This window comes from Colius striatus, chromosome 12 (assembly GCF_028858725.1).
Source record: "Colius striatus isolate bColStr4 chromosome 12, bColStr4.1.hap1, whole genome shotgun sequence".
NCBI classification, from domain to species: Eukaryota; Metazoa; Chordata; class Aves; order Coliiformes; family Coliidae; genus Colius; species Colius striatus.
The window spans coordinates 23,199,873-23,227,109 of record NC_084770.1 but is presented as its reverse complement, the minus strand read 5'-3'; the positions used below and the strand labels follow the sequence as shown (position 1 = coordinate 23,227,109).

General features: G+C 47.3%; 1 protein-coding gene across 1 annotated transcript; it reads right to left on the bottom strand.

The window, feature by feature from the left end:
• Positions 1–344: 344 nt before the first annotated feature.
• On the bottom strand, positions 345–22,670 carry GPR149 (G protein-coupled receptor 149). The gene is made up of 4 exons (XM_062006196.1): positions 21,696–22,670; positions 20,490–20,682; positions 17,561–17,943; positions 345–917 (listed from the first exon to the last, which is right to left on the bottom strand). Exons 1-4 carry the CDS (start codon positions 22,662–22,664, stop codon positions 345–347), a joined length of 2,118 nt encoding a protein of 705 aa, XP_061862180.1. The 5' UTR covers positions 22,665–22,670.
• Positions 22,671–27,237: the final 4,567 nt, after the last annotated feature.

Genomic DNA, 27,237 nt, shown 5'->3' with positions numbered 1-27,237 from the left:
GTAAGCTGCTCCCTCATCTTGCCCAGGTTCCCACAGACAGACCACCTAGTGCCAACAAGCAACCCAAGCTGGGCTTTGAGACTTTATTTAGCATTCCTTTTAGACACACACGGTCCTCAAATAAATAGATAGATAAATAACTGGAAATCCACAATGCAAAGCTGTAAAGCACTAGAGTACTTGTTATCCTGTCCCCATATCAATAAAAGGTCTAATCTGTTTCACAGTGTACTCAAAACTCATTTCCATGTTAACCCACCCCAGCTGACACTGTGTGTGCAAGGCATTGAGCTGAGAGGAGCCATGGCTGTGAAATCAGTTCCAGTGCCTGGATAAAACACCTTTTAATCGCCGTTGCCACCTTCCTCCCGCTTCCTGTATGCTTGATTCAGCATTTGTATTTCCTCCTGGTAACCACCCCTCTCCATGTGCTGCCTTTTAGTGTTCTGCCGATGAGCTTCCACGGTGTCTGGGATTGATATGTTAATGTCACTGTCAGGGTTGCTGGATGGTATGAAGAGGGAGTAGGAGGCAGTTTCGCCTAAATCACACGAGACAAACCTGTTTTCTTTCCGTGAGTAACGTAAGGATGGAGACCTCACCTGCGTGGAGGACTGGCTGATGTTACTGATGATTGACACCGTATCCAGGGCCTCTTCATTGGCACAGATTTCAAGCACCTCCAAATGGATTTTAACGCTGGTGTCAGCAAACGTCTTGGGAGACTCCTCTGGGTTTGGCTCGTGACCAACGCTTTTGGATCGATACACTTCAATTTTCTTGGAGGTGGGTGTGATTTTTTGCCCTTCAGTGCTCACCTCGTACGTAGACAGGGAGAGTGTTTTTCCCGTGGGTGCCTGAAGGGACACAGTGCCTTGGAACGCACACAGGGGGATGGCTAAAGCTGCGCCCGACCGCTGCAGAGAGAAAGAGCAACCGTTACCTAATGCCAGCTGCAGGAGTTACAGCCACAGAATCACAGAGTCCCAGCATGGTGGGGGATGGAAGGGCCCTGCAGAGCTGCTCCAGCCCCAGCCCTTGCTCAAGCAGGTTCCTCTCGCTCAGGGGACACAGGAACGTGTCCAGGTGGGGTTGGGAACCTCCTGAGAAGGAGCCTCCACACCCTCCCTGGGCAGCCTGGGCCAGGGCTCCCTCACCTCAGCACCAAAGGAGTTTATCCTGGTGTTCAGTGGAACTTTGTGTGTTCCAGCTGGTGCCCATCACCCTTGTCCTGTCACCTGAAACAGCATTAAAAAAATGCTGTCCCATCCTCTTGACATGCACCTTTTAAACACTTGTAAGTATTAATGAGATCCCCCCTCAGCCTTCTCTCCTCCAGGCTGAACAGCTCCAGGTCCCTCAGCCTTTCCTCATAAGGAAGATGCTCCAGTCCCCTCAGCATCCCTGTGGCCCTGCACTGGCCTCTCTCCAGAATATGGGGAGTGGAGAGGTTTGCTCCTGTGTAGGTTGGGGTAGCTGGCTCAGTGGTAAGTCGTTGCATGTTCCCTTGCACAGTGCTGCAGGACAGATCCTGACTCCCACACTACAAAAACTCGCATTTTTAACTGTGGAAGCTAAGTTCAGTGACTCACACTGGACAGAACAAAAGTGATGGCAGAAGTAGACACACACAGCAAAGAAAACACCAGACTCGGGCTCTGTAGAATCTCACCAGGCACTCACCTATTGCTCTGTCCTTATGTACTTTGCTACAGCTGGGCTTTGCTCACTGAGAAGGGCAGGGATTAATGTTTGAAAACTGGCTCTTCACTCTTTGACAATTACTATGAAAATGAACTGCAGCTCCTTGGCAGTCAGTGAAGTGCTGACTTTGGGACAGGGCAGTTCACAAGGAAGGGCTGCACAGGCTCAGAGGGAAATGCACAGCAGAGTGCTGGAAACAGAGGAAGCTGCAGGATGCAGCTCTGCACCCACACACACTCTGGCGAGAAGCATGAACCGAGGCTATGGAAAAGCTGCCAAGGAGCAAGGTGAATCACCCTGCACAGGGTTGCTGTTGCTATGCTGCTCTCAGGACCCACTGATGATCTTTGAAATCTGCCTCAAATATCTGCAGATCACTCTGTTGGGTGAGCTGCAGCCATGCTGAGGTGCCTCCCACTGCTGCTGCCTGGCAAGGCGAGTCCCAGCGCCAGCCTCCTGCTGCCCTGGACACACTGACACACACAGACCTGCCTTGGGACTGGGGCACTTTCTGCATGATTTCAGAATAAGAAGCAGTATTACAGCAGTGTATGAGGCAAAGAAAGTCCACACAGACAGTTGGTTTACCAGGATGTGTAAGTCTGAGCCATTTAAGGAGTCTGGATAGCACTCACATTTCTTCCTGTCCATGCAAGGGAAGGCTAAGGTGAGCTGTCAAGGAGATCAGGATATGCCTCCTTGTTTGTGACTGTTGTGATCAATGCACCTGCAACCAAGGGACAAACCACAGACATCCTTTGGAAAAGATCAGTCTTCCCCAGGCAAGTTACAGAGGGATGCCCTGAGCTTACTCTTTGAAGCAGAAGCTCCAATATCATCCTCCCAGGTACTGATTTGTCTTGTGCAAATTGAGTGAACAGAGAGAGAGGAAGAAAAGGAGTGACAGAAAGACCAGGTCCAATAATTGGCAGTGTAGAAAAGTGCTGGCATTACTTCACCACTGAAAGGAGGCCTTCCATTAGGACCAGCTCTGTTTCATATTCCTGTTCTAATGTAACTGAGAAAGTAAAGCAGAGGCTTAGGATGCTGAGTGGAAAGGTGAAATAGTTTGCAGGGAGGTAGGAAGGGCAATTATTTGCTGGTTATTAAAGGAAGTTGCTGTTGTGAGACTTTTATCGAATCAGACACAACTTTACAGCCACTAAATCAAATGCCACATCAGCTCACTTTCACTAAAGAGCACACAAAGGAAATCAGGTTAACTTGCATGGAAAAGTCTTGCCAGACTGTGACTCAATGTGGTCCTTCAACAACAGAAGCTGCCTGATGAAACCCTGGGAGCTGGCTTGTCTTGCTGGAAGGAAATCAAAGCTGTGGTGGTCTCCTTAACAGGTTTGTCAGGGAAAAATGGTACTGGACTGTTCTTGCAGTGTGCAGAGAGGCTCTGTGCCATGGGGCCAGCAAAGGCCCCAGAGCCCGGCAGCTGCACGCACAGAGCGCAGGGGAACGCAGCTCTCTGCAGGGTAAGCACCACCTGCCTCTGCCTCAAAGCAACCATGAGGGAGCTCATTTATAAAGCACAGATAGCTGTTGGCACTTACATTTGCTGTAGTAATTAGGATCACTCCTCTGGGAGAGGAGAAATATGACAGCAACAGTGTTCTCAGCTTGAGGAATCAAGTGGGCAAAGCCTGTGGTTCACACAGGCACCAGGCTGGTATCTTGGATATTGCAATAGAGCCTGGACTCCTATCAGTTTGAGTAACACACACTTAGATTGGTGTTTCAGCTGGATACAAGCCCTTCAGCTCTGTTTTCAGCCTCCTGCCTAGTTTCTGCCATCAACACTGGAAGACCTTTGCAGGGTCAGTTAAGAGTCCCTGCATTTCTGGCAGTTAATCAAGCTCAGAGTGTGAAGAACAGCCTAAACCAGCACTTAGATTATACAGAAAGACATCTAAAGAGTGTGGGGAAAAAAAGTTAAACAAGACCTGATTACTTCAGTGCAAAGTTATGTTCTACTTGATACAAATACTGCAGGTTTGTCAGACTGAACACCAAGAAGATGGAGGATATGAGTGAGGCAGCTGGAGGGAGAACGAGTAACCCTCACTCACTGGAATGAATACACACCTTCTGGAGAAAGAGAAACTTCCCAATGGCCACAGATTTAGTGGCTCTTCCCAACAGCCTGTTTTCTGTTGAGAAATCAGTATTTACTTTGAGAAATGAAAAGGATACACCAAGGCTTCTGTGCCACTTGCCAGTCACTAACCAGGAAGCCAGTAAACTATGTCATTTCCCACTGGAACAATTCCAGAGGAAATACTGTTCCCTCACAGACACCTTCACCTGCTTCCAGAGGTGGAGGATCCCTTTGTCTCTTTGCAAGCTGTGCCACCATAACACCATGCACTCCTGGCTGTCAGAAGTGCCTGCCCAGTGACCATTGCCCTTGCAGGCAGCAGCTTGAAGACCACAGCTTAAACTCCCTCCCTGCAGCATCCAAGTTGTGAGGAAACCCAGTCACTACCTGCAGGCTTTGGCAAAGGACATGTGTATGAAACAAACCCATCCACTGTCAATGCGAGATGTTTAGGGTTTAAAAACCCCAACTAATTACTGCATTTACCTGACACTACAGAACTTACTAAGCAGAATGTATTAAAAATGAAATCAAGCCCTGCAGTTACAGGATAGGAGAAGGCAGGACTAAAGCTTGATGAGGGAGCTAAGCCACTGAGCTGAAAATTGACTGCTAAGTGCTCAGGGGAACCAGCACTACTTGGGCTGGCATCAAAGTGCCACAGCTCCAGGAAGACTTCTTTCTGTGCTCCATGACAGAGGGGAAGACCCTGCAGCCACCTCTGCAGCCAAAGCACCTGAAGAGACTGTGCCCCAGGGCCAGGAGAAGGCTGGCAGCTGAGCCCCAGCCCCTGGGGTCCCTTGGAGCTGCCCCCTGCTCCCAGGCACATGTCCACACAGAGCCCAGCAGCCCGACAGGAAAGCCCTGGGAGCCCAAAGGAGGGAAGGATGCATTTCTGCTCTCATGTACAGCCAGGTGAAGCTGACTATTACTGCAATTACTTTCAGTGTAAATCACTATTAATGAGAACAGAATGTGACCTTTGTCTTGTCCTTGATGTCATTATTAAATATCCTTTTTGGCTTCATATAAAACATCCAATGCCACACATAGGAATGTCTCAGCAAACCAGACTACGCTGGTACATCTTGTGAGAGAGTATTTCACCTTCTGTTCCTGCTGTTACCTGCAGTTCAGCTTTGTGATTTTAAGCCTTACAATGCAATATAGTTCTGAAGCAGAAGGAAGGGGATGCAATTTGAGTAACACTTCTGAGTGTTTTGGGTGCTGCTCTTTTCACTCCTTTTGCCCACATGCTTCGTATTCCTGTATTTCACAAAGCCCCTGGTTTCTAAACCAAACACACACGTTAACTCCTCCCACATCACTTCTGCTACGTGTTCTCTTTTTAAAGCATCTCTGCACAGATGTTTTTCAGAGGGTACAGGAAACTCACAGTGACTTTTTTCTTGTGTCATCTTCACAAAGACAATGTTTTGATGCCACCTTGCCAATGCATGCAGGAATATAGTAGCAGCATAAAGAGCTGTGTGCAATAAACCCCTCTCTTCTCAACCAAACTGCCATGTTGCAGCATTTGTGTCCCAGCAGTGTTGCAGCATGAGACATACACATATCATTACTATAATGTCTAAATAAAATGTAGGCTTGTTTTTCCTCCAGCTCTGATATTGTGTTTGGCTTTTCACAATTAGTTACAGCAGGATTTGTAGCACTGCCACAAGGACACCCCTCAGCTGAAGTGCTTTCTTTCTGACTCTCATGCATCCCATACCAGTTTGGCATCCATGGCAACCTCACAGGACAAGGAAGCCTTGCTATCAACGACTCTGATCCTGTGCAGTGAGGATTTGTCTTTCTGAGACCTTACTCACTCTCAACTAGGAGAGGTGAAGGCAGGATCAGACACTTATGTGCTTGAACACAGCAGATGTAAATTAAGGCTGTTCTGGTTCTCATATCCCCTTCCAGGTCCTTGTTCTCTGCCTGCACACATGCTTAGAAACCTACAAGTACACATTTATTCACTGTACACATGCATAGATGTATATAAAATCATTACCTGTTTACTATTAATTTCTTAATTTCCAGTAGGATTGAAAGGTTTCCCTTTGGAAATGCTCCAGTGTTTCAATGAAAGAAACCCTGGCACTCCCCTACCAAAACATCCCACAAGCCAAAGTCACCACCCTTATGCCGAGGCCACTTCCAACGGAATGCCATCCAATGCCTGCCAGATCTCATGAGAGTTGCAGTCTGGCACTAACTCTGAGCAATCCCTCTGCAGGACTGTTTTCTGCAGGTCTGCAGGGCAGAAGCAGCAAGCTGGCAATTGGCAAAGTTGATTAACAGAGGTGCAGACGGATTCCATCAGCTGCAGCGTGAGCCCTGCCGTGACGGCTGCCATCGGCTCCTGCCAACCACAGCTGCCTCTGCCCATGCCTGGACCACTTCTTGTGGAGAGGGTTTAGTTGTACCATGCCCTAGCACAGGGCACAGCCCCTGTACAGCTCCTGCCTGAGAGGGCTGGAGGCTGTCCTCCCTGTTAGAATCTGGGACAGGGGTTTCGCTGGAGGACTACATGGACCAGCACATGCATTTTTAAACAGCAAAGACCAACAATTCCAATGATGTAAATCACAAATGTACTTGTTCCTTAAGGAGTGCTGATGCATTCTGAACAGAGGAATCTCTGCATAATTGATAAAGCAAACCCCTTTGTTGTTCAATTAAACCACTCGCCTTCCAGATGCCACAGACAACAGAATGCAGTTGTTGTTGCTGAGGCAAACCTTCCCTATAACCACTGTAGTTTCAGATCAGGCTCCCCTGTCCTGTTCCAGCTGCCTGAGCACAGTTTGAGCTGGATTCACCAGGGGAGGATATTGTCACAGGGGGAGGCTTCAGCCTCTGCAGAGGCTACAACCGCTGGCCCTTGCAGAAAGGTCTCAGTCTGGGAATGCTCAAAGAGGTGAGAAAGGGCTCACCAAGGGCCTTCTGATTTATAGTGTGTAGATGATCCCAACCAAGGCCATTTATGGAACTTAGGAACTCCTCAGCCTTCCCTGCACAGAGAATCCCTGGGGCTGGAGAGGGGAGGGAAGGAATGGGGAAGGTAACTCATAATCTGTTAGCGTGTTCCTCCTTGCAAACTGGTAGAAACCAAAGCAAAACACACTTTTCTGCTTGGGTTGCCATGAAATACTTACACTTACGTGAAATGTTAATAAATGGGTATTGATCTGCAAGTACACTCAAAGAAAACTTGAATATCATCACCTGCCAAAGCAGAGCCTCATTCTGTATGCTGCCAGGGGCTTCCCAAGGGTGTACATCATTCACTCTGCTTCCCTTTAGTGGCTGCAGGAGCTGAACAGCAGATTTCAGAGCTGGGTGCTTGCAGAAAAGCCAGGAATGCATGACTGCAGTCAACCTGGGCTATTGTTTCTGATGGATTTACACATGATGTTCAAAATCATTTAAACTGCAGTTTACAAGGGATAAAGAATTTGTTCTGCTACAGGAAGCCTAGAAAATTCTTTGAGGCTAACATATTAATGTTTCAAGTCCCAAACATTTCCTTCATATGTTGGGGGTTTGATATGAAACATATTTATCTGCTGTTACAAGGCTCTCAGACTCGGTGATCCCAGTTCTCCACTGCTGAGCATCTGCAGAGGCCGTTGTCCAGGCTGGCTAAGAACAGACTTCTCAGCATTTCCTGGTGATTTTTAATCTCAAGGAGCAGATGCCTGCAGAGCAGGGAAAGGAAGGCAGGAACACCTCTGTTCTCCAAACATGGTTATCAATTAATGCATCATCTCCTGAGAACAAAGGTGACTGTTCCACAAGTGGCTCTTTAGCTAGGTAAAACCCTCTCTTTTCAGCCAAACTGCTGTTTTGCAGCTTTTGTGTCGCAGTTTTGCAGCATGTGACACACACATGTATCATTCATGTACATTTTTTTCCTGCAGCTCCAGTTTTGTGTTTGTCAGAGCAGAGATGGGATTAGAGAACAGCAGGAGAGTTCTGATGTGAGGTCCCAGAACACAGGGTGACTCTGTGGAGCCTGTGGAAGGGCACAGTGGTAGAGGCAAGATGTCAGGTTGTGCTGCTCCCCAGTCCAACACCACTCCCATCAGGCCACTCTGCCTCCCCAAACAGAAACATCAGCGACCTAAACAGAGTCCTAACAGTCTGCATTCCTGAGTGCTTTGGTGGAACACAGCTCTAGCTGAAAAGTCCTATTTTCAGAACGTTTCCAGGAAGGATCCCGACGTTCCTCTCCGGAGACAATGTGTTTTCTGTTTATTTTAAAACAGAGCCTTAGTCTTCCACTTCCCTCTGAAGAAAAATTAGCTGCAGCAAAATTAATTACTGAGATGTTTTGTCCTTTAAGAGGCTGACTGCAGTGAATTAGAGAGCTAACAGGCTATGACAAGAATAGACAAGCTTACTTCAGATGACCTGCAAAGCAGTATTTGTCATTGGCCTGCCTGACGTTGACAGACCTTTATGTGGAGCAAATTAGTAAGAGAAAGTGCAGCAGAGGCATCCAAGGTAAGAGCACTCAAACCTACACAGCAGAACTTCTGCACTGTCTGCAGAGCTTCATGGCAATCATCTGCCATCAGCCTCAGTGTCTCTGTCCTCGCTGATGTCCTACACAGGTCTGGATGCTCTGCACCTACCTAACGATAACATTATCACAGTCAATCTATATTTTCATGTAAAGATTTGCTGTTTCTAATCTGTTAACATTTAAACAGTCTTCACAGACAAAGCAGATGATTTTAGGTGACACAGCTGCCTTTAGTGTGGAAACAGGCTTTCCTGATAGGATTTGCTGATGGGGCTGGCTTTCACCAAACTTCTCCCTTTCAACAACCTGTCTGTGACCCTACAGACTTGGTCCTTATGTAGTTCTGTGCATTTGTTCTCACAACACAACAGGGCATATTTACAACTTCTAATTATTTGCACTTTGAGGTAAAAAGAATTAACATTTCAGTGTTAGCTTCAGCTATTTGCATCAAGGTATTTGGGGTGTGTGCAAGAAACAGAGATATTACTCCAAGGCTATATTAGAGCAACATTTAAATTGTGACATCATGCACTGGCAATTGTTAGAATGTCAGCACTGTGGCTACCTGAGCAAATGAATGGTGGCTCTTGTATTTCTTCTCATGTGGTACAGTGAATGTGGGCAATAACTGACCATTCAATTGAAGGCCAAGGTCATGGTCTATGTGTACACATCCATGTTCACACGGAGAGGTAGGCAGAGAAGCTACCTGAGGTTTTAAAAGCAGAGCAATGAGGCAACCACCTCACTCCTGGCTGTAGAGACAGCTCTTCCCCTGCACCTCCACTCCACAGCATCCCTGAGTCTCAGACAAGAAGGGGTTTGCCAACTGGACCCCAGTTAAAGCAGTGCTTGTGGCCACAGAAACATTTCCTGCAAGCTACATACCACACTCTAAGGAACACAGCATTTGTACAGTTATATTTGACTGCCCAGATCTTCCAGCCATGAATGTCTGAAACTGACTTCTTACAGTCTTGACTGCTGGGGCTGGTTGCACTATTGACTGCCTGAAGGTCAGCACTACAGCAGAGAGAGGAGGTCCATGGGGCAGCATGTGGTGGGTACAGAACTCAGAGCTTGGGATGTCTGGTCCAGCTCCATCCCTCGCCTTGCTGCCAGGAAGCCATCACTGCACAGGAGATGGTCCCTTGACATTCATTCCCTTTTCTGTAACAGCTACAAGACTGGGCCTTGTTCTGATGAGGTTTATTTGATGCATGGACTGAAAGTCCTGGATAAAACCTCCGAGTTCATTTGCAAGCATCACAATAACAAGTTTTCTGCTGAGCTGTAGGTAGGGTAAAGTTAAACTGAAACGGTGTTTTACCTTACTAGGAAAAGATAATGAAGAAAAACAGACTGAAGAACAGAACAAGCCTTTAAAAAATGGAGATCATATCAGCCTGGAGTGTGACAGCTCCATTGCAAGGTGTCTAAATGGCACTGCTGCTTTAACTCCTGTTCCATTAAGCAGCATTAGTGCCAATGTACAAGGATGCCTTGGTCAGTGAGATATTGATTTTGTTTGCAGCATTGTCTGTTCTCTCAGAAAAGGAACACTGATACCAATTAGTGGCAGCTTTTTGCTGCTGTAAGAGCCTCTGCCATACAGCCACTGGTCAGCTCCACAAAGCCCATTTATCCTCATTACTTCTCCACTGCCCAGTTTTCGTTTCCTTTCTCTTGTCCTGTGTGTGCACATACACTTGTATCCAGCATTCCCAAAACCTGTTCAAGCAACAGGTCTGAACCAGACAGAATAAACATCAGCCATAGAAGCTGGTGGGGTGCCAGCATGAGGAAAGTGCTTTGCCTATATTCTCCTGTGCAAATGTTTCTACTCTCAACATTTCTCCTGCTCATGCAATTCAATACAGTGCCAACTGCAGCTCAGCTGCAAGCAGAGTCATCAGTCATCACAAAGACCACACCGATTTCTCCCACACAGAGCAAAGTTAGAAGATGGTGGTGAAATGCTACAGTGATATTCCAGCCAAGGGAACACCACCAGCAGGAAGAGATCAGGTGAGAACATCACAGCAGAGCAGCACAGTGCAAAAGGAAAGCAAACAGAACCTTCAAGTCTATGGGTAACTCAGCTCCCATGCTGTGTTTACACAGGAGGTGTTTGCTGGGACGTTGTCAACTTTCCTGGAGTGAGAGAGATGCTGTGTATTTACCACTGCTAAGGAACCTTCAACCCGCAGACACACAGAGACACAGCACTGACTCCTCCTAAGTGAAAGAATTTACAGGGCCCCCCTCTGCTTTCTCTTTGCAGGAGACATAAATAGGTTCTACACAAAGAGTCTCTTGAAAGAGTTTGCTTGAGGCAAACCATGGATGAGTTATCAAGTGAAAGAAAGAAAAAGAATCAGCCAAAAACGTGCTGTGAGCCTGGGAGCCTGCTGCTGCCTGAAGGCACTGAAGTACAGGCAAGAAAACACAGGACATATTTACACTCCATCTCTTTAGGAAAGGGAGACACACTGCTATTTTATGAGATGTTAACAGTATATATCAAAAATGCAGCTGAGCAAGAGTCAGAAATGACAAGTACCATTTTTCTCTCCCTCTCAATTACAGCCAGCCCATAGAGGTATCAAATAAAACCTGCTGCCTTGTTCTCCTTTCATGCCACTTTTATTCCAGAGAAATCACTTTGATGGAGTCCTTTTTACTCACAGAACAGACAAGGAGGAAACAACCAGCTACAGCATCATTACTATCACTCCCAGGCTGTGCCATCATCCAAGCAGCACGCAGCTCCCACAGAAAATCAAAGCCATCACTGATATTGTCTGGCACCCTAATCTTTAAAAAGCTGAATCAAAGTAATTGATACCCCTCTCACAGCTTATTTAAAGCCTGAAAACAACAGAATGAAAAAATACTGCTTTCACACCACAAATTAGAATGGGCAGCCTTCTGATCCCCTGAATCCCTTTGGGCAAGTGAGCAGTGGCAGTCCCTCCTCTCAGTCCTGGTAAGGGTTCCCTTCCCCTCCAGTACCCGAGTGGTTGCTGGTGCCCCACATAGGAAACACCAGCAGCTTTTCAATGAAAGCTTTCAACAGGCTGTGACCCAGCCCCAAACTGTTTCCCATTTCTGTGTAGCTGGGCTGCTCGGACAGGCTGTGCTTGGGGTCAGACCCACTGCTGACTAACCTTGCTATCTACACACTTTACAAAAACATGGTTGGATATTCTCCCCCCATTTTGATAAAGCTTGAGTTGCTAAAGGTAACTTACCCACAGCTGCTTTTCATCTTCCAGCTTCCAAAGCCAATCCTAGTCTATCACCTGAGGCAAGAGGTAAGTTTGCTGGGGAGACTTCACTCTCAAGCCTCTGTCATGAGGCAGACTGTGCAGTCTGTAGGGAAACCTGCAACTCCCCACCACACAGTGTGTGCAAGGATGAACTTTAAAGTCAGCCAAGACATATTCACAAGTTGCAGGTGTTGCTGGCAGGGTTTAGATTTCAAACCACAGAGTCCTGAGTGCTGACTGGTCTCCATTCAGCTGAAACTAATCCTGTTTGGTCAGGACAGCTGGCCAGGATTTAGCCAAGCACACAGGTTTTCACATTGCAATTCTTAATTGCAGGGTGACTGTATGTTTGGGCCACACCAGAACACCAGACACTAATTCCAACTGTACCTGACCTGACACTGAGAGGAGACCAGCAGTTCTATTTCCTTACTCTGTAAATTCTGAGTCAGAGATGCAAAACCTTTCACTGGATCCTCACCCCTCCCGAGCAGTGCAAACTGCCTTCAAGGGGGATTGCAATCACCACCTCAAATTCAGTAAGATTGCAGATAGTGCTCTGCCTCAGAGGGTTTTTACCCTTGGTATGAACACTGGGCCAACCTGCTCAGCATTCACTGTAAGTAACATTTCCATATCACTGTGAGAACACCATCAATGACCATCAGCATGATGGCTACAGCCACTGACCACCTCTGAGCACCTCTTGCTACAGAAGCAGAGCTGGGAGAAAATGTACAAGATGGCTTAGTAGGACAGAAACCTGAGGAGCACATTTGCAGGGACTGGCGTGTGCTCCAGCCTCTTGACTTCCATTAGTGTTAATGGGAAAAGCACAGCCTTGTCCCTCCTCTCTGGATGCAGCCCAGGAGCATATTTCTGCCTGTAAACACTGTGATTTGGTACACAGTGCTGCACCCAGCATTGCCACCTCTGCCTTCCTTTCCTCTGCACAGCCACTGCCATGTGCTAACTCTGCAGCAAGACAAGATTTATGGGAGCTTTCTTTTTGTGCTCATTTTGCCCAGGTTGAAACAGAGGCAAAACCACAGCTTTTAGGTGAAAGGGTTGAGAAAAGTCACTGGAAAGTGCTAAAGAAGGAAATAAAAGGCAAACACAAGCCAAGGTAAGTGTTGCCTTTCTTTAGGAGTGTGGTATAATATGGAAAAAAGGATTTCCAAGGATGGATTTACTGCAGTAGCCTAGGGGAGGAGCTGTGCCTTCCCTTTCCTTCCTAGAACCTCCTCTTGTACACATCCTATCTCCCACAGCACAGAAAGGTTCTACCAGTCCCTGCCATCCCCATCCCAGTTCTGGCTCCCCTTCAGCCCCAGCACAGAAGTCCTGGCAGGGAAACTCCTGAAGTCTGCCTCAGGCTCAGCTCATCTGATCAGACATTTCCTCCTACCCCACCCAACGGGCTGCCAGCCCATGGGACAGAAAAAGGAACAAGCAAACATTGCATCTCACTGGCTTTTTATGGCACTGCTGTTGGGCTCCTTCCAGAAAGCAAAAATCATATCCAACCAGGGGAGTGGCAGGCAAAGGATCTGCTGTCCCTACGAGCTGTTACAGCTGTGCAGGGACCAGAGGGCTCGTGGTCCTGCTGGGTTGGTGAGTATTTTGCCCCAACTTGATCTGTAGGAAGCTCAGTAAGGTTTATCCAGATGCAGGACAGAGCGAAATTCCACTTTCCCTTTATATTCTTAAGATGATTCAGCACTGGCCAAGCAAGAACTTCCAGCTCAGCCCTGTGTTCCTTCCCCTGGCCCCTGCTGCCATGGGAGCCAGCAGAGCAGTGAGCAGAGAAGGGCAGAACCAGGCACTGCAGAGTGTTTACTACTTCACACATCATTTTCCTCCCTAACAGAGGGAACATATGAGAAACATCACAGTTCCAGCAGCCTAGACCTCCAGTTTAGTACCTCACAGAGGCAGAGGAGCTGCCTGTGGAACTTAACCCACTGCATCAACTCCTGACAGAAGCCAATTCCTCTAAGATCAGAACTAGGATCAACTCTTCAGTGAGAGCAGCAACATCTATGACCAAGAAAGGGATCAACTAATTTCCATGAGATCAGGTCAATTCTTTTTGATGGCAGCCTGGAAAAAACTGCAGAGAACTTTAAAGTACTGTCAGTACAGGCAGAGCTTACAAGAGATGTATGATCAGAGGGTTTTTGGTTATCAGAGGGGAAAAGAGAGCCTGTGTGAATGGATGTTTCTGGAAATGAGGAACAGAATGTTTCACACCCTGGGGGTTTTTTGTGGTCTGTTAAAAGCCTGGAGAGCAGCTGCAGTGCAGTGACTGGAACTGGCTAATAGCACATGGCTGGGTGGGGGACTGAAACATATTAGTGAATGCTTAAAAACAAATACATAATGATATACAGTAAACTGGACACTCCTCAAAAGACAAGGCCATAAAAGGAAAGATGGCTCTTCCTTGAACTGCACTAGATTTCACCAGCACTGTTTCAGTGGCTCTGGAGTGTGGATTTTGCTGGAGTAGACATAAAGTCACTTCACTCCATCCATACATGTAACTGAACTTACCCTTTCCTGTCCTGCTTTTCTCTGGTTTCACCCCAGTTCTGAGTAAATAGAAGCACAAAACTAACTAGCTGCAAGGTCTCATCACCAGCTCCTTGAGCTTTCTCAGAGACACTTTGGGCAGCTGCTATTTCATGAAATGATGCCTGCTCAAGCCTGATATTATTTGTGCATTACAGCTCATCTGCTTTTACTCTCTCCTCTCCTGTTCAACCTGCAAAGTGGCTACAAGGAGGATTAATAAAAAGGCCTGAGAGTGGGCCCTTAGAAAGCTGGTGACACCCAGCTCACTTCTGCTGCCCTGTGCAGTACTGGGAAGTGCTGTGGCCAGCACCAGGAAAAGACTAAGGCAGTGACTTCATCTGCACAGTAAAGTCAGTGTTGCTGCACTACTGGAAGCAGGATGATTATGTTGCAAAGGGTTTACTTGCCTGCTGGTAAGAAAAACTCATCCTCTGTGAAAAACCAGTGTGTCTGGCTTGCTGCTGCTTGGTGATCAGGATGAGACCACTGCGCCTTTTTAGCTCTGATCGAAATGTCTGGATTCATTGCACTTGGCAAGGCAGCTTTTGTTCCATAATGCTTTCTTTAATTCCTGCCCAAAGACGACTGTGGTTCTCTCACCTGCAACTCCAACCAGTGTGGTGTTTTTCAGATCTGATTGGTGCAATGGCCCCTGTTTTGCTGCAGAACTCCAAATTGTTTGGTTGTGTGAATAAAAGACTGTGTCTGTGAACGTGAAGGAGCACAGAGGCACATGGCAGGAGAGGGAACTCAAAGAATTGCATCTGGCTGCCCTCAGGGCTATCATGAGAGCTCTTAATTTCAAAAGCTTTCAAACCAGCCAGTACAATAGCTATGGTGAAAGAATCTTCACGTGAGAAAAATGCATTCAACTCACCATCCATTTTTTGATAAGTATGTGCAGAAGGACTCAGATGATTTTTTACTCAAGTTCTCATGCAGGGCATCTGTGCCCTTTGCTGTGTGGAAATTCACCAGTTCAGTAAGGACAGATTTACCACATCCCTTCCAGCTAAGCTGAAAATCCTGGTGTAATTGCTGTCCTTCCTCTTGCTGTAAGTTACTACAAGCCCTACTTATTGCAAAGAAAGCTGAAAGTACTCTTATAAGAACAACTGTATTTATTCCTGTGATCAAGCATTTGTAGTCTGAAAGTACTGAAAGTTACTGTCCTATTAGGACAATTACTAGGGTAATCATCTCCTTCTTCGTAAGGTTTGGTACCTTCTCCCCAGTCAGAGCTTAATAGGGTTTACAACTTAAGGAACAGCTTAATAGCTCTTACTAGCTTAATTGACAAATTAAACAGATGCCCATGGCCAATAAATACCGTGACAGATTCCTTTAACAAAAGTGAGAAATGGAGAGTGATGAGGGGAAAGTGACTTTTCTTAGAGACTTTGGGACTTCGAGACAGGACAAATAAAAGGGATGGCTTTCAACATATTTAATGTTCAGCCCAAATTGATCTTTCATCCAACACACATCTGAGAAATGCATTAAAGGTTTTTTTACAGAGCTTGCTGGAGTTTCACATTCTGCCCTTTTCAGCAGCAAAGCAAATGTCAGCGCTGAGAGGCTCTGGAAACTCACACTGAATGTCAGAAACGGTGAGATCTGTAACTCAGAAGCCTTGAACTTTTAGACCATCAGAGCCTTAATGCTTGGCAACTGCACACTGGGTTATAACTTGGAAAATGTCAGAAAAGGATGAAGTGGGATTCCTTGTAATTCAAGTACTGAAGAGTTATGTCCAAAAATGACATAAGAAGCCCAAGGGTAAATAAAGCCATCCACATGCGGTCATTGCCAGCTGCCTCCCAAAGAGATGCTTGTACCTGCTGTAGTGGAAGTCACAGGGCTGGCAGTTTGCAATGGCAGCCACAGGAGATGGGGAAAGGAAATTTTATTACTTTTGATTTTAAAGACCATCTGGAAACTACTGCAAGGAGAGCCCCAGTTAACAGTGAACCTAGTGATATACTGACTTTATTAACCAAACTGTACACGGCACACGGGGGGTTAGCAAGAGCTACAGGATGAAAACCAGCCTGAGTCATCATTTACTTTTGCCCACAAGCACAGCAGTTCATCACTGCCCACTGCAACAGAGTGAACATTTGCTTTTTCGTGAAAAGGATCATCAGTCCAATTTGTATTAAATTCCTACTTTGACTCAAATAGCAAACTGGTGTTTATCAAGGCAGAGGGCATTCCCTCATTTAGATATAAAATACATCTCATACATCCTGCCAATGTACGTGCCAAAGGGCAAGAGCAAGTTGATGTAGCTTTGAAATCAGCCCTGCTTGGATCAGGAGGTTGCATTAGATGATTTCCATAGATCCTTCTCAACCTAAACCCTTCTGCAGCCCCTGCCCTATGGACTTTATACAGGCTCTCACCCCACTCCCACCCCTTGAAATGCCAAACATGTACTGAATTCCACAGGGCACACTCAGACCCTCAGCAGGGTAGCTTGGGAAAAACTAAGCTTTCCAAGAATGTTACTGACCATCTTCCACTGTTCTTGAATAGAGCAGAGATGTACAACTCCATCACCCAGAAGCATGTTTCTCAGATTTACAAACTTCTCATTTCTATGGAGACAGTTAAACCCTTTTAACAGGCAACATCATAAGACAGCAGAATCTGAACCTCTGTGCAAAGAACCCCACAAGCTGTGGTGACAGACACCTTTAACAAGTCTTTGATGTGCTAATGTGTTAAGACTCCACCTTAACTTTGCTCTCAGAGCTCCTGAAAACTAACACATTTCCTGTAACTTCTATCCACAATCTAAAGGAAAGGGATGAATAATGCAATATTTGCAGTCTTTTTGTTCGATTTCAACAGGAATCTTTGTGCCCAGACTGAAATCTGCATTTCTCTGCAGACGTTCATGTTTGGTTTTGCAATTCTCTTTTTCCCCTACTCAAAATATAAGGACGGCAAAAAAAAGGTCACCAGATACCTGGAAACACTCCTGAAAATGTTATCTTTTGGAGGGAAATTTCTTATTCATTAAGATGAATTAACATAATAAGTACAGAACTCTTACCATCTACAGATCATGCAGGTGCACACACACCATCATCACCATGGTCGTCATCCTCATCATCATTGTCATTGTTATTATGGTTATTATTGCTGTTATTATTAACCCCCACGATTAAGAAGACACAAGAGAAATTATTGCAGGACCAGAATCTGCAAACAGCTGCGTGGTTGCCAAAACACACGATGCAAAGTACGATTTTTACTGAAAGCAAGCACCAGTAAGACCGGCTAATTGCGACCTAGGTATAAATGATTCTTTTGTCAGACAGAAATCAGGGTGAGTTCCTGCGTTACCTGCCGAGGGGTCCTCTCCGATTTGCTCCGGCACCACTCCCAGTCGCTGAGCCCGGGCCTGTGGGTTTCCTCATGAGACAGCCTCCGCTCCGGCCCCTCGGCGGCGGCGGCGCCACCAGCCCCGGCCCCGCTGCCGGCCCCGTCCGCGGCCGCCGCCCGCCGGGAGCTGTCCGCCGCCCCCGCGGTTCTGAACGCCGCGGCCCCGGCGCTCCGCGGGCCGCCGCTCCGCCTGCCAGGCTCCTTGGGGTCATCGCAGTCGTAGCTCACCAGGTTGTGATAGGAGGAGGATTTACCGTCGTGACGGTGGCGGTTCTCGTGGGATATTTTGTAGATGCCATAGCCTTGCTGGAAGGACAGGTTGAATTCGAAACCTCTGCGCTTGGCTAAGCAGGAAGGGAAGAACGTTGAATTAGAAAGAGTCAGAACCAAGAAGGAAAGTGTGATTGCAGATACCATGAAAATGACATTCTGAAACATGGAATAAATATTTATCTACCGCTAGAAACAATGTTCTATCCATAAAAACACTGACTTGCTGACAGGAAAGACTCTTCAAGTATCATGTTCTTGCCCTGCCTTCTCAATGAATTCAGAAATGACACATTCCAAAGTTAATGGATTCCCAGAAATGGGTCTATTACCTCTCTTTCTGAAAAGCACACCACATATGATGTTTTGTGGGATACATAGAGGAAGAAAATACTCAAGTGTTGCAATACTCTTCTTTTCACAGCCTGTTTCAGCCGTATTCCTGAAGGCGAGAAACTGCACAATGCTACAACAGTGCTGAGAACCTGTGACTAACCTTCAGCATCAAGAAAAACAGAATTCTACCGTAAAAATAAATATTTAAAGCATTTAGACAATGAAACTTCTGTGTTCTCTCCATTCTAAAATCACAGCTCCAACTAATCTTACACACCAACTGAACGACTAAATGAAAGTTCCAAATCATTATTGGTACCCTTTCATTCTTCCACCTTTCTCACACAAATCACTTGAGATTTGTCATTCTCACCCTTTTCATCTTACATTATGTAGTAAATAGAGAAGTGGCCTTTATTTAACCAATGAAATCTTCTTCCCAACAAAGCTTTCATGCTAAATTGTAAGATAAAAGAAATGTGGATACATTTATATAAGCTCTATTTCTACTCATCTGTCTGTGGGCTCACTAGATCATACGTAATTATGGGTGAAATCCTGACCTCAGCAGTCATTGTGCTAAAACTGGAGAACAGTCTTTAGTATAAATATCTAAAAGTCACTGATTTATCTAAATCATTTCATAATTGCTACTTTTCCATCTGCTGGACCTTTATCTCTCTAAGCAGCATCATTCAATAACATCTGAAATAAACTGCCTTCCTGATGAGCTGCAGTGGTCCTCCCTGGGAAAGCGGTTCAAAGGGCACCAGTGCCACGATGGTAGCACCAGCCACTCTGTCCTTGGAGTGTGTCCCCAAAAGGAGTGAAAGCTGTGAATGGGAATGGCTTTGCTCTGGGATTCAGGAACTTTCTCCCTACACAGGCAGTGCATGTCAGGGATTCACCCACTGATGTCAGAGATGGGAAACAACACCCAGAACCTCACAAGTGTTTACCTCTGAACTTTCACAGTTGAACTAAATAATCCATGTAGGTCCTTTCCAATCTAACTGTCCTTATTCTTTATTCTATTCTATTCCTATTTCATTCATCTATCCTACCCTAATTCTAACTTTTAAAATACAACTTGGCAGTACTTTGAGTTCCCCTTGGACCAGGCCTCAGGGGACAACTATCAAACCCTAGCACTGCAAGTCTTGCTTCTGAAACATTAATATGTAAACCTACCATTTTTAGATATGAGTACAACTGCAGCATTATAAATAGGAAATGGAAATGAGTTTTGTTATTCTTGATAATAATTATGATTAAAAAAACCCAGTTATTGTTCTACTTTCCCTCTCTGTAGGCTTCCTCACTGATCTTTTTAGCAGAACACATTCATCAGATGTTACAGATGTCTAACAGATGCAGATGTATTTACTATCCTCTAGCAGGTCTCTGCCCTTCAAAACTGTCCATAATTACCTACTGTTGAACAGCTAAATGTTGTGAAGTTGGTACATTTTGGATTGTCCCAGATGACAAACATGTATCAACGTGTGTAATGCATGTAAATCAGTCACTAATAAAGATACTGAAGTTCTATTAGTAGGTATAATAAGCTTCAATCCCTCTATGCAGACACATCAACGCTGGAGGCTGAGGTATTTCCTACACATCTGCAGCCAGGGAATTTACAGGAGAGCACTACACAATGTTTTAGCCACAAATAGGACAGTGTTATTCATGTTCACAGGAGCCTAAATGTGTTCTTCACTAGAGATAAGATCATGAAGTGGTAGCTGTGTTTCTTTGTCTTCTGTCCCTCTGATCATTACCACACAATCAAGTTCTTTATGACAAGAACAAAAGCTGTCTTAGGGCAGGACACAGGCTGTGGCACTCAGGGATGCTTCCAGCTGGTGGCCCAGTGAAACACAGCCTTGGCATCCTCTGTTACAGCAAGGTAAACTTCATAAACATGCAGGGAAATAAGTTTAGCATGCTCCATGTATTCAATTTGTAGAAGTCAGAGTTTGGTAGGCACCTCTTTCCCAGGGCAGGACAGGAGAAGAGAGCAGAACAAGGACTCAGCGTCCATCAGACCCTGCTGAGAGACAGGGCAGTGACCTGGGAAAACCAGCCAAGCTCCTGTGCCTCAGCATCCACCATTTCCATCCAGCTGCCTTGCACTGATATGGTGAGCCTCATGTATTTTGCTGAATGATGTCTATATAACTCAGGTAAATGATTTCAAGGAGTACTAAGTCCTGCTACTAACTTCCTATCCTCTTTACTACAAGAAACCTTCCAGCTACATGTACCCTTCTGAACTTACTTTTGAGTTCTTCTGAAGATACTGCATACGAATTCCTCCTGCAATTAATGATGCAGCCACAGGGCAGGTGAATCCAGTGTTCTGATAGGACAAATACTGGGGTGACTGTGGCAGCCAGTAAAGTCAGCAGGAAGCTAAGTGTCTCAAAGGAAAGGTTTTGGAAGCCAGTGATGTGCTGGACAACCATTTCTATCTGAAAGACAGAACATTTTGAAATTTAAATCACTTCAGGCACATGAGACACTTCCAGGAATAATCAGAACATCTCGCCATGAATATGACACAAGGCACAGGTTGTCAATCACGTTTGCTGAGCCTCAAAATGTTGTTTGTAACAGCGAGTGAACACACTGACAGAGGCTCTCCTCCTCAATCCACATTCCTCAGAAACCCTCTTGCTTAAGCTAAATACCAGTGCCTGAGAACTATTCAAACAAGCAACTCACAATCTAGGCAACTTAGAAGAGACTGCTAGCTCAGCCTCTCATGCATGGTCCTGAGGAACCTCAACTCTGGATGTGGAACAGGAGAGAGAAGTTGGCAGTGCAGCAGGCTGCCCTACTGAGGGTGCTCTGCAATGCTCTTTCCCTTGGGAGAAGCTCAGGCACCAGGTCTGTGCCCACCCTGGGGCAGGGGTAACACTGCCCCAGCCCCATGGGCTGTGTTCTCACAAACTCCTTTCTAATGATACACTACTGTAGCTGTTCCCAAATATACTAGTGCATGCACATGGCCAGTACTCCTTCCCACCCTCACAATGCTACAGACATGATAAATATGCAAGCAAAACTCATTTTTCTAACAAACTCCTATTTTTTTAACCAGTATGGCACAGGACATAAGTCAGAGATGTGAGGAGGGGCAAAAGAGCTGGCTTAGTGCAGTTCACAGACCCCATGATGCTGAACAAAGGCTTGTCAGACAGCTGGCAAGACAGAAGGGTGGACCTTATTCATCCTGTATTTAGGTGAGACAAGTGATGTGATGACAGAGTGACACACTGATGAATCAGGCTCTGCCAAACCTGCTGCAAGCCCGCTAAATTCATGTAGTGACACAAACCTGCTTAAAAGGACTTTTGCTGGCATAAACTCTAAGGAAGAGCTGCAATGACTGCTGTTCATCTGTTTCAATACATGGCACAGCAATTCGAATCCCGTTTAAACGAACAAAAACATGACAAAGTAAAGCAATCTGACAATTTACCATCATTGGAAGCCACAGAACGACTTTTGTCAATGCAAGAATCAGCGAGAACCGTTTCTGGGCAAAGCCCACCGTACAGCTCCTGCTCTGTGTGCCGTCCCTGCAGCGGGGCTCGAGAGCACTGCTCTCAGCCACACCTCTCCTAAAAACTGCCTCCGAGCCAGGACACGTGTTCTGGAAATGCTGCAGGGTTTTATCCACAGGGTCCAGCAGTGACAGGGATGGGGTAGCAGCACTGCAGTCTGCAGGTGTCCCAGGGGTGGTGTAGCCTCGGGAGATTTCCTGGTAATCAATGTGTAAGAGCTGTTGCTCATCTGAGCACAAGAGCTGGTAAGTTAGAGGAACAGACAGAACTGTGAGGAGGCAAAAGCACAGCGAGTAGATAATAAATAAAAACAAGACGTAGGAGCTGCTGCAGTCAGTGAAGCAACCCCAGGAGGTGGGGATGTACCTGCCCCAACCAGAGAGAGGCAAAATACAGATCAGCAAGCTGACAATCCAAATGGTGAGAATGGCCCATACCATGCTCACCCGCCGCTTGGAAGTGCTGCAGCTCACTGTCTCAGTTTTGTTGATGGTGTAGAAGTTGTAAGAAACTATAAGAGACCCTTTCAGGTTGCTAGAAATGCCCTGGAATAAGTAGATGAGCGCTGAGGTGGTGCAGAGAGACTGGGGGAGGATGTCACTTGACCACTGGGTGAGCATGAAAATAATCACTGGCACAACGCTGATGAGATCATCTATTGACAAAGAGGTCACAATCATTGACACCGTGGTTTTGGTTTGCATTCTCAGCAGGGAAACCAGGGAGTAAACGCTGCCCAGAAGTGCTGTGAATGCAATGATAGAAGTCAAGCAGAACAGAAAGACGTTCAAAGTTCTCTGCTCGCTGGGCTTCTCCATAAGGTGGTGATTTTCAGTGAAGAAGCTCGTCCCATTGAGTGACAAATTACTCGGCGTTGCTGACATTGTCCTTGGCAAATTTTTGCTTTGCCTGACTCTGCAAGTTTTCACTGGTTGACACCAGAACTGTTAGCTTCACATCACAAATTCCTCTGTTTTCCTTGACTCCCTTGTGGCATCGGATGAGGAAACATTTAGGTGAAAGCACCCTTGATAACCAGAACAACTAATGCTCTTGAACAGTCAGGCACAATGATGTATCAAAGCCGGTGGGAAAAACGCAGTTCTTCATAATCCTTTCAGCACTGGAGGATGGTTAACGTAGGCTCCTCGGGTTACAGCATGCCATTCACTTTGGCCGGATAACAAGCAATGTGCCTTGCTCACGAGTTCGGCTGAAACGAAGGCAGAACATCAGGTATGTTGAAGCTCTAGTAGCTCAGAGAGAAACATAGTAGAAACGAGAGGCTGTTGGATTCACCCTGTGCTGTTCCGAGCTGCAGGAGGGAGGAGTCAGATGCGAGCAGGAGAGCAGAAACGGAGTGAGTATCTCTTCAGCCGGAGCTGCCTCTTAGCTGTGTCGGAAGGCTGAAACAGTGTCCCGGCTAAGCCACACCTCCGCTGCTGACACCGAAATCCAATGCAAATAACTCACATCTGATGTCAGCCGTGTCATTCCCGTAAAGCCCGCGGCCGCTGCGGGGCTGTGCACCTCGAGCTGGGCTGTTGCTTTCATTCTCTCGCACTCCTGCACTCGGAGCTCGGAGAGGAGAAACGCCGCTGCAGCCTCCGTGAAGGTGAAGCACAAGCAGCTCCCGCGGCTGCGGGTGGGTGGGTGCACACCCTGCACACGGACCCTGCTCCCGCGGCTGCGGGTGGGTGGGCGCGCACCCCGCACACGGACCCTGCTCCCGCGGCTGCGGGTGGGTGGCTGCACACCGCGCACACGGACCCTGCTCCCGCGGCTGCGGGTGGGTGGGCGCACACCCCGCACACGGACCGTGCTCCCGCGGCTGCGGGTGGGTGGCTGCGCACCCCGCACACGGACCCTGCTCCCGCGGCTGCGGGTGGGTGGGCGCACCCCGCACACGGACCGTGCTCCCGCGGCTGCGGGTGGGTGGGCGCACACCCCGCACACGGACCGTGCTCCCGCGGCTGCGGGTGGGTGGCTGCGCACCCCGCACACGGACCCTGCTCCCGCGGCTGCGGGTGGGTGGGCGCACACCCCGCACACGGACCCTGCTCCCGCGGCTGCGGGTGGGTGGCTGCGCACCCCGCACACGGACCCTGCTCCCGCGGCTGCGGGTGGGTGGGCGCGCACCCCGCACACGGACCCTGCTCCCGCGGCTGCGGGTGGGTGGGCGCGCACCCCGCACACGGACCCTGCTCCCGCGGCTGCGGGTGGGTGGGCGCGCACCCCGCACACGGACCCTGCTCCCGCGGCTGCGGGTGGGTGGGCGCGCATCCCGCACACGGACCCTGCTCCCGCGGCTGCGGGTGGGTGGGCGCGCACCCCGCACACGGACCCTGCTCCCGCGGCTGCGGGTGGGTGAGTGCACACACACACGACATACGGACCCTGCAGCCCGCCGCTGCCGCGCAGGGGATCTCAGCTCAGCCGGGGCTTTACACAGCTCCAGTTCCCCATGACTCCAGTCTGAGCCGCACCAAACGCTGACTGCCTGCTCCAGCTGAATATATAGAGGTAAAAACAGTCAAGTGCACTCTGTCATGTCATGAAACACTTCTTTGGAGAAAGTGCAATACCCGTGAAACTTACAAGCTGACACAATTTCACAGAATCTCCAGGGCTGGAAGGGACCTGGAAAGCTCATCAGTGCAACCCTTCTGCCAGAGCAGGACCACCTAGAGGTCACACAGGAACTGGGCAGCCTGTTCCAGTGCTCCTTCACTCTCAGAGTGAAGAAGTTTCTCCTTGTGTTTCTTTGGAACCTCTTCTGTTCCAGCTTGTACCTGTTGTCCCTTGTCCTGTCATTGGCCATCACTGAGCACAGCCTGGCTCCAGCCTCCTCACACCCACCCTTTATGGATTTCATAAACATTCATGAGGTCATGCATCAGTCTCCTGCAAGCTAACGAGCCCCAGCTCCCTCAGGGCTTTCATCAGAAGGGAGATGCTCCACTCCCTGAATCATCTTGGTGGCCTTGCACTGAACTCTCTCCAGCAGCTCCCTGTCCTTCTTTAAGTGATTTCCAGCACTCAGAGGTTAAGTGGACAGATATGTTTGATGCAATTTTCTTGGAGGACTCAGGCTTTCTTTTCTCTTTGGCACCACTTGAGTTCAATTATGCAATGGGGGTGCAGGACAAATATTTTCTTATTAAGAGTAATATTGTAAGGCTGCTGCTACTACTTGCTAGCCTGGGTAACATTACAAATCCACTCAGAGAGAATTCTGTGCCATTAACAACCTCATCCCTGCTCTATTCTATTCACTTTGAAACGCATCAGCTGTGTCAAGCCAACAGCTGGGGTGCTCAAGCATCCTCCCTCCTGCCAGGGCAGGGCAGGGTTGGAGGCAGCAATTCTAAAAGGTGCTGGAGCCCAAAGGAACAGACCATGGAAGACAACAAGGGGAGGCAGCTGCATTGTGTGACCAGAGCCCACACTGCAAGGATCTGAGCTAAGGGCAACAATAACTTACCTGAATAACCCTTCCTTCATTTCTGATTTCCCAGCTGCCCTGCCATGGCTCTAGGAAGTGCCTCAAAACAGACTGAGCCTTCCAGCCAGCCCCACATGCCCTGTACAGCCATTGTCCTCCTTGCAGGACCTGTTGGAAAGCCACACTCCTACACAGCCTGACTGGGAGCCTTTGCCTCTCCATCCTCCCTTTCACATCACAGCTGCCTCTCTCCTGAGGATTCTGTGTTATTTATCAGGACTAAAGGTCAACCGTCACATCAGAAATTTGCAAAAGAGGAGCATTCATCCCACCTTCCACACAAAGCATTGGATCTGGAGCATCCATTTGGCCTTTAACTGCACAGGCTCTGACTTGGCTTTTGTGATTTATTTGTCCTGCTGGACTATTGATTGTTAATCTGTGCTGTGCCAGCTAAAGGCCAGGGCTCATTTCCTTCTATTTACAAATCACTGTCACCTCTGCCCCTGCAGGTGAACTTTAAATTAAGGACAGTGTTCATAAGATTAACAGTGTCAGCCTGGGCAGAAGCATACCCAAGACCCAAGAAGAGAAAGAAGCATCATTCACCCTTGTTTGGGCATTGACTTTTTAGTTTGGCTTCCTCCAGAAACACATGACCATGCCTGCACATCTCTTCCACTCCCCACCCTCAATCTCTTTTGACAAAATGAAAGTTTTCATCTCAGTCTGACAGTGCTGAAGCTAAAGTTCTCACAAGTTTTATGAAAATGAGCAACTGATCAGAGGAGACAGATGACAGCAGGCTGCAGTAGAGTTCCCTCTTCACTAGAAGCTAGTGAACACAAAGCAGAGGCTTGATAGATACTCCAATCATTAAAGAGTTTCTGCTGCAATTTCAATTAACCTGGAGGCTGAACTGTGTGAAACCAGCTTCATTCACTCCAGCATGTCTTAGTGCTTCCTACTATGTAATCAGTTACTTTCACTCTTAAATTCCCTGTTTCCATCCCCTGTGCCACCTTCACTTGCTCTTGACACATCACTGCTGCTCGAGAAATGTATTTGCCTTACATTGGAAACCTGTTGTCCCATATCCTGAGTCATTATCACCTGCACCACATGTCCAACAGCCCTGATGGCAGACACCGACCACAAATTTCCCAGAAGTTCCCTCAGCACAACCCTCTTCACACCCTTTACTGCCCTTGCTCTACTGGCTGTGAATATACATCCTCCAGGGCTCTGGAGCTCTTTGGTGAGAGCAGTACGTTCCATTTGCACTTGGCTGTTTTTAAGCAAGTCACTTTTATTTATGGCCATACCCTTTCGAGGCAGATGACGTGTTACTACAGTTTGTCTTCCCACAGAATGTATTTTATGACATGAATTGGACCTTGCCATTCTCCATGGCAGCTTTTACCATAACTTACAATATGGGGAAATGCTCTTTCCCCTGGTCATTTCATAGTTATAAGCCAAAGGTCTCAGGAGCGATGCAATCGAGCTGCTTCCCTTCTTCTTTTGCTTTCTTCTTAACGTGACTGATAAATTCTAATAAAACAGATATAGAAAGACCAGTTTCATCTTAAAACTAAAACCAGAGCTCGGTAGCAGTAAGAAAGTAACTGCACCGAGAGGGAGGCTTTTTCCACACAGCTGTGCCTTCAGGCAGTTGACTTGCACGCCCAGTAAGGTCTAAGCTCTGAAACTTCTCTTGTGGCTGGGGCAAATGAATCTGAATTAGATTCTCTGCTCTCTTCTAAATGATGAATTTATACTGCAGTCCTTCAAAGCTTACAGGAACACTCTCTCTGCAACTGTAATGCCATTTCCAAATTTCCCTGCCATTCCTGAGCAGACTCAATTAGGTCTGGGGGTGGCAAGGGCAGGAAGGCTATCAGAGAGTTAGTGCCATCACCTCCTCCTAAGTTTTCTAAAGAACCTGTCCCAGAATGGAATAATACAGCATTGCCAAAAAGCCACAGGTGATGATCTTACTGAAACCGTGA

What these genes read in the sequence shown, in the direction of transcription:
- GPR149 (XM_062006196.1), bottom strand. Translation starts at nt 22,664, where the DNA reads ATGTCAGCAACGCCGAGTAATTTGTCACTCAATGGGACGAGCTTCTTC. An exon ending in TTCTGTGGCTTCCAATGATG is followed by an intron (nt 20,683 to 21,695) that starts GTAAATTGTCAG and finishes TCTGTCTTTCAG; the next exon opens with ATAGAAATGGTTGTCCAGCA. An exon ending in CGGAGAGGACCCCTCGGCAG is followed by an intron (nt 918 to 17,560) that starts GTAACGCAGGAA and finishes TTCTCTCTGCAG; the next exon opens with CGGTCGGGCGCAGCTTTAGC.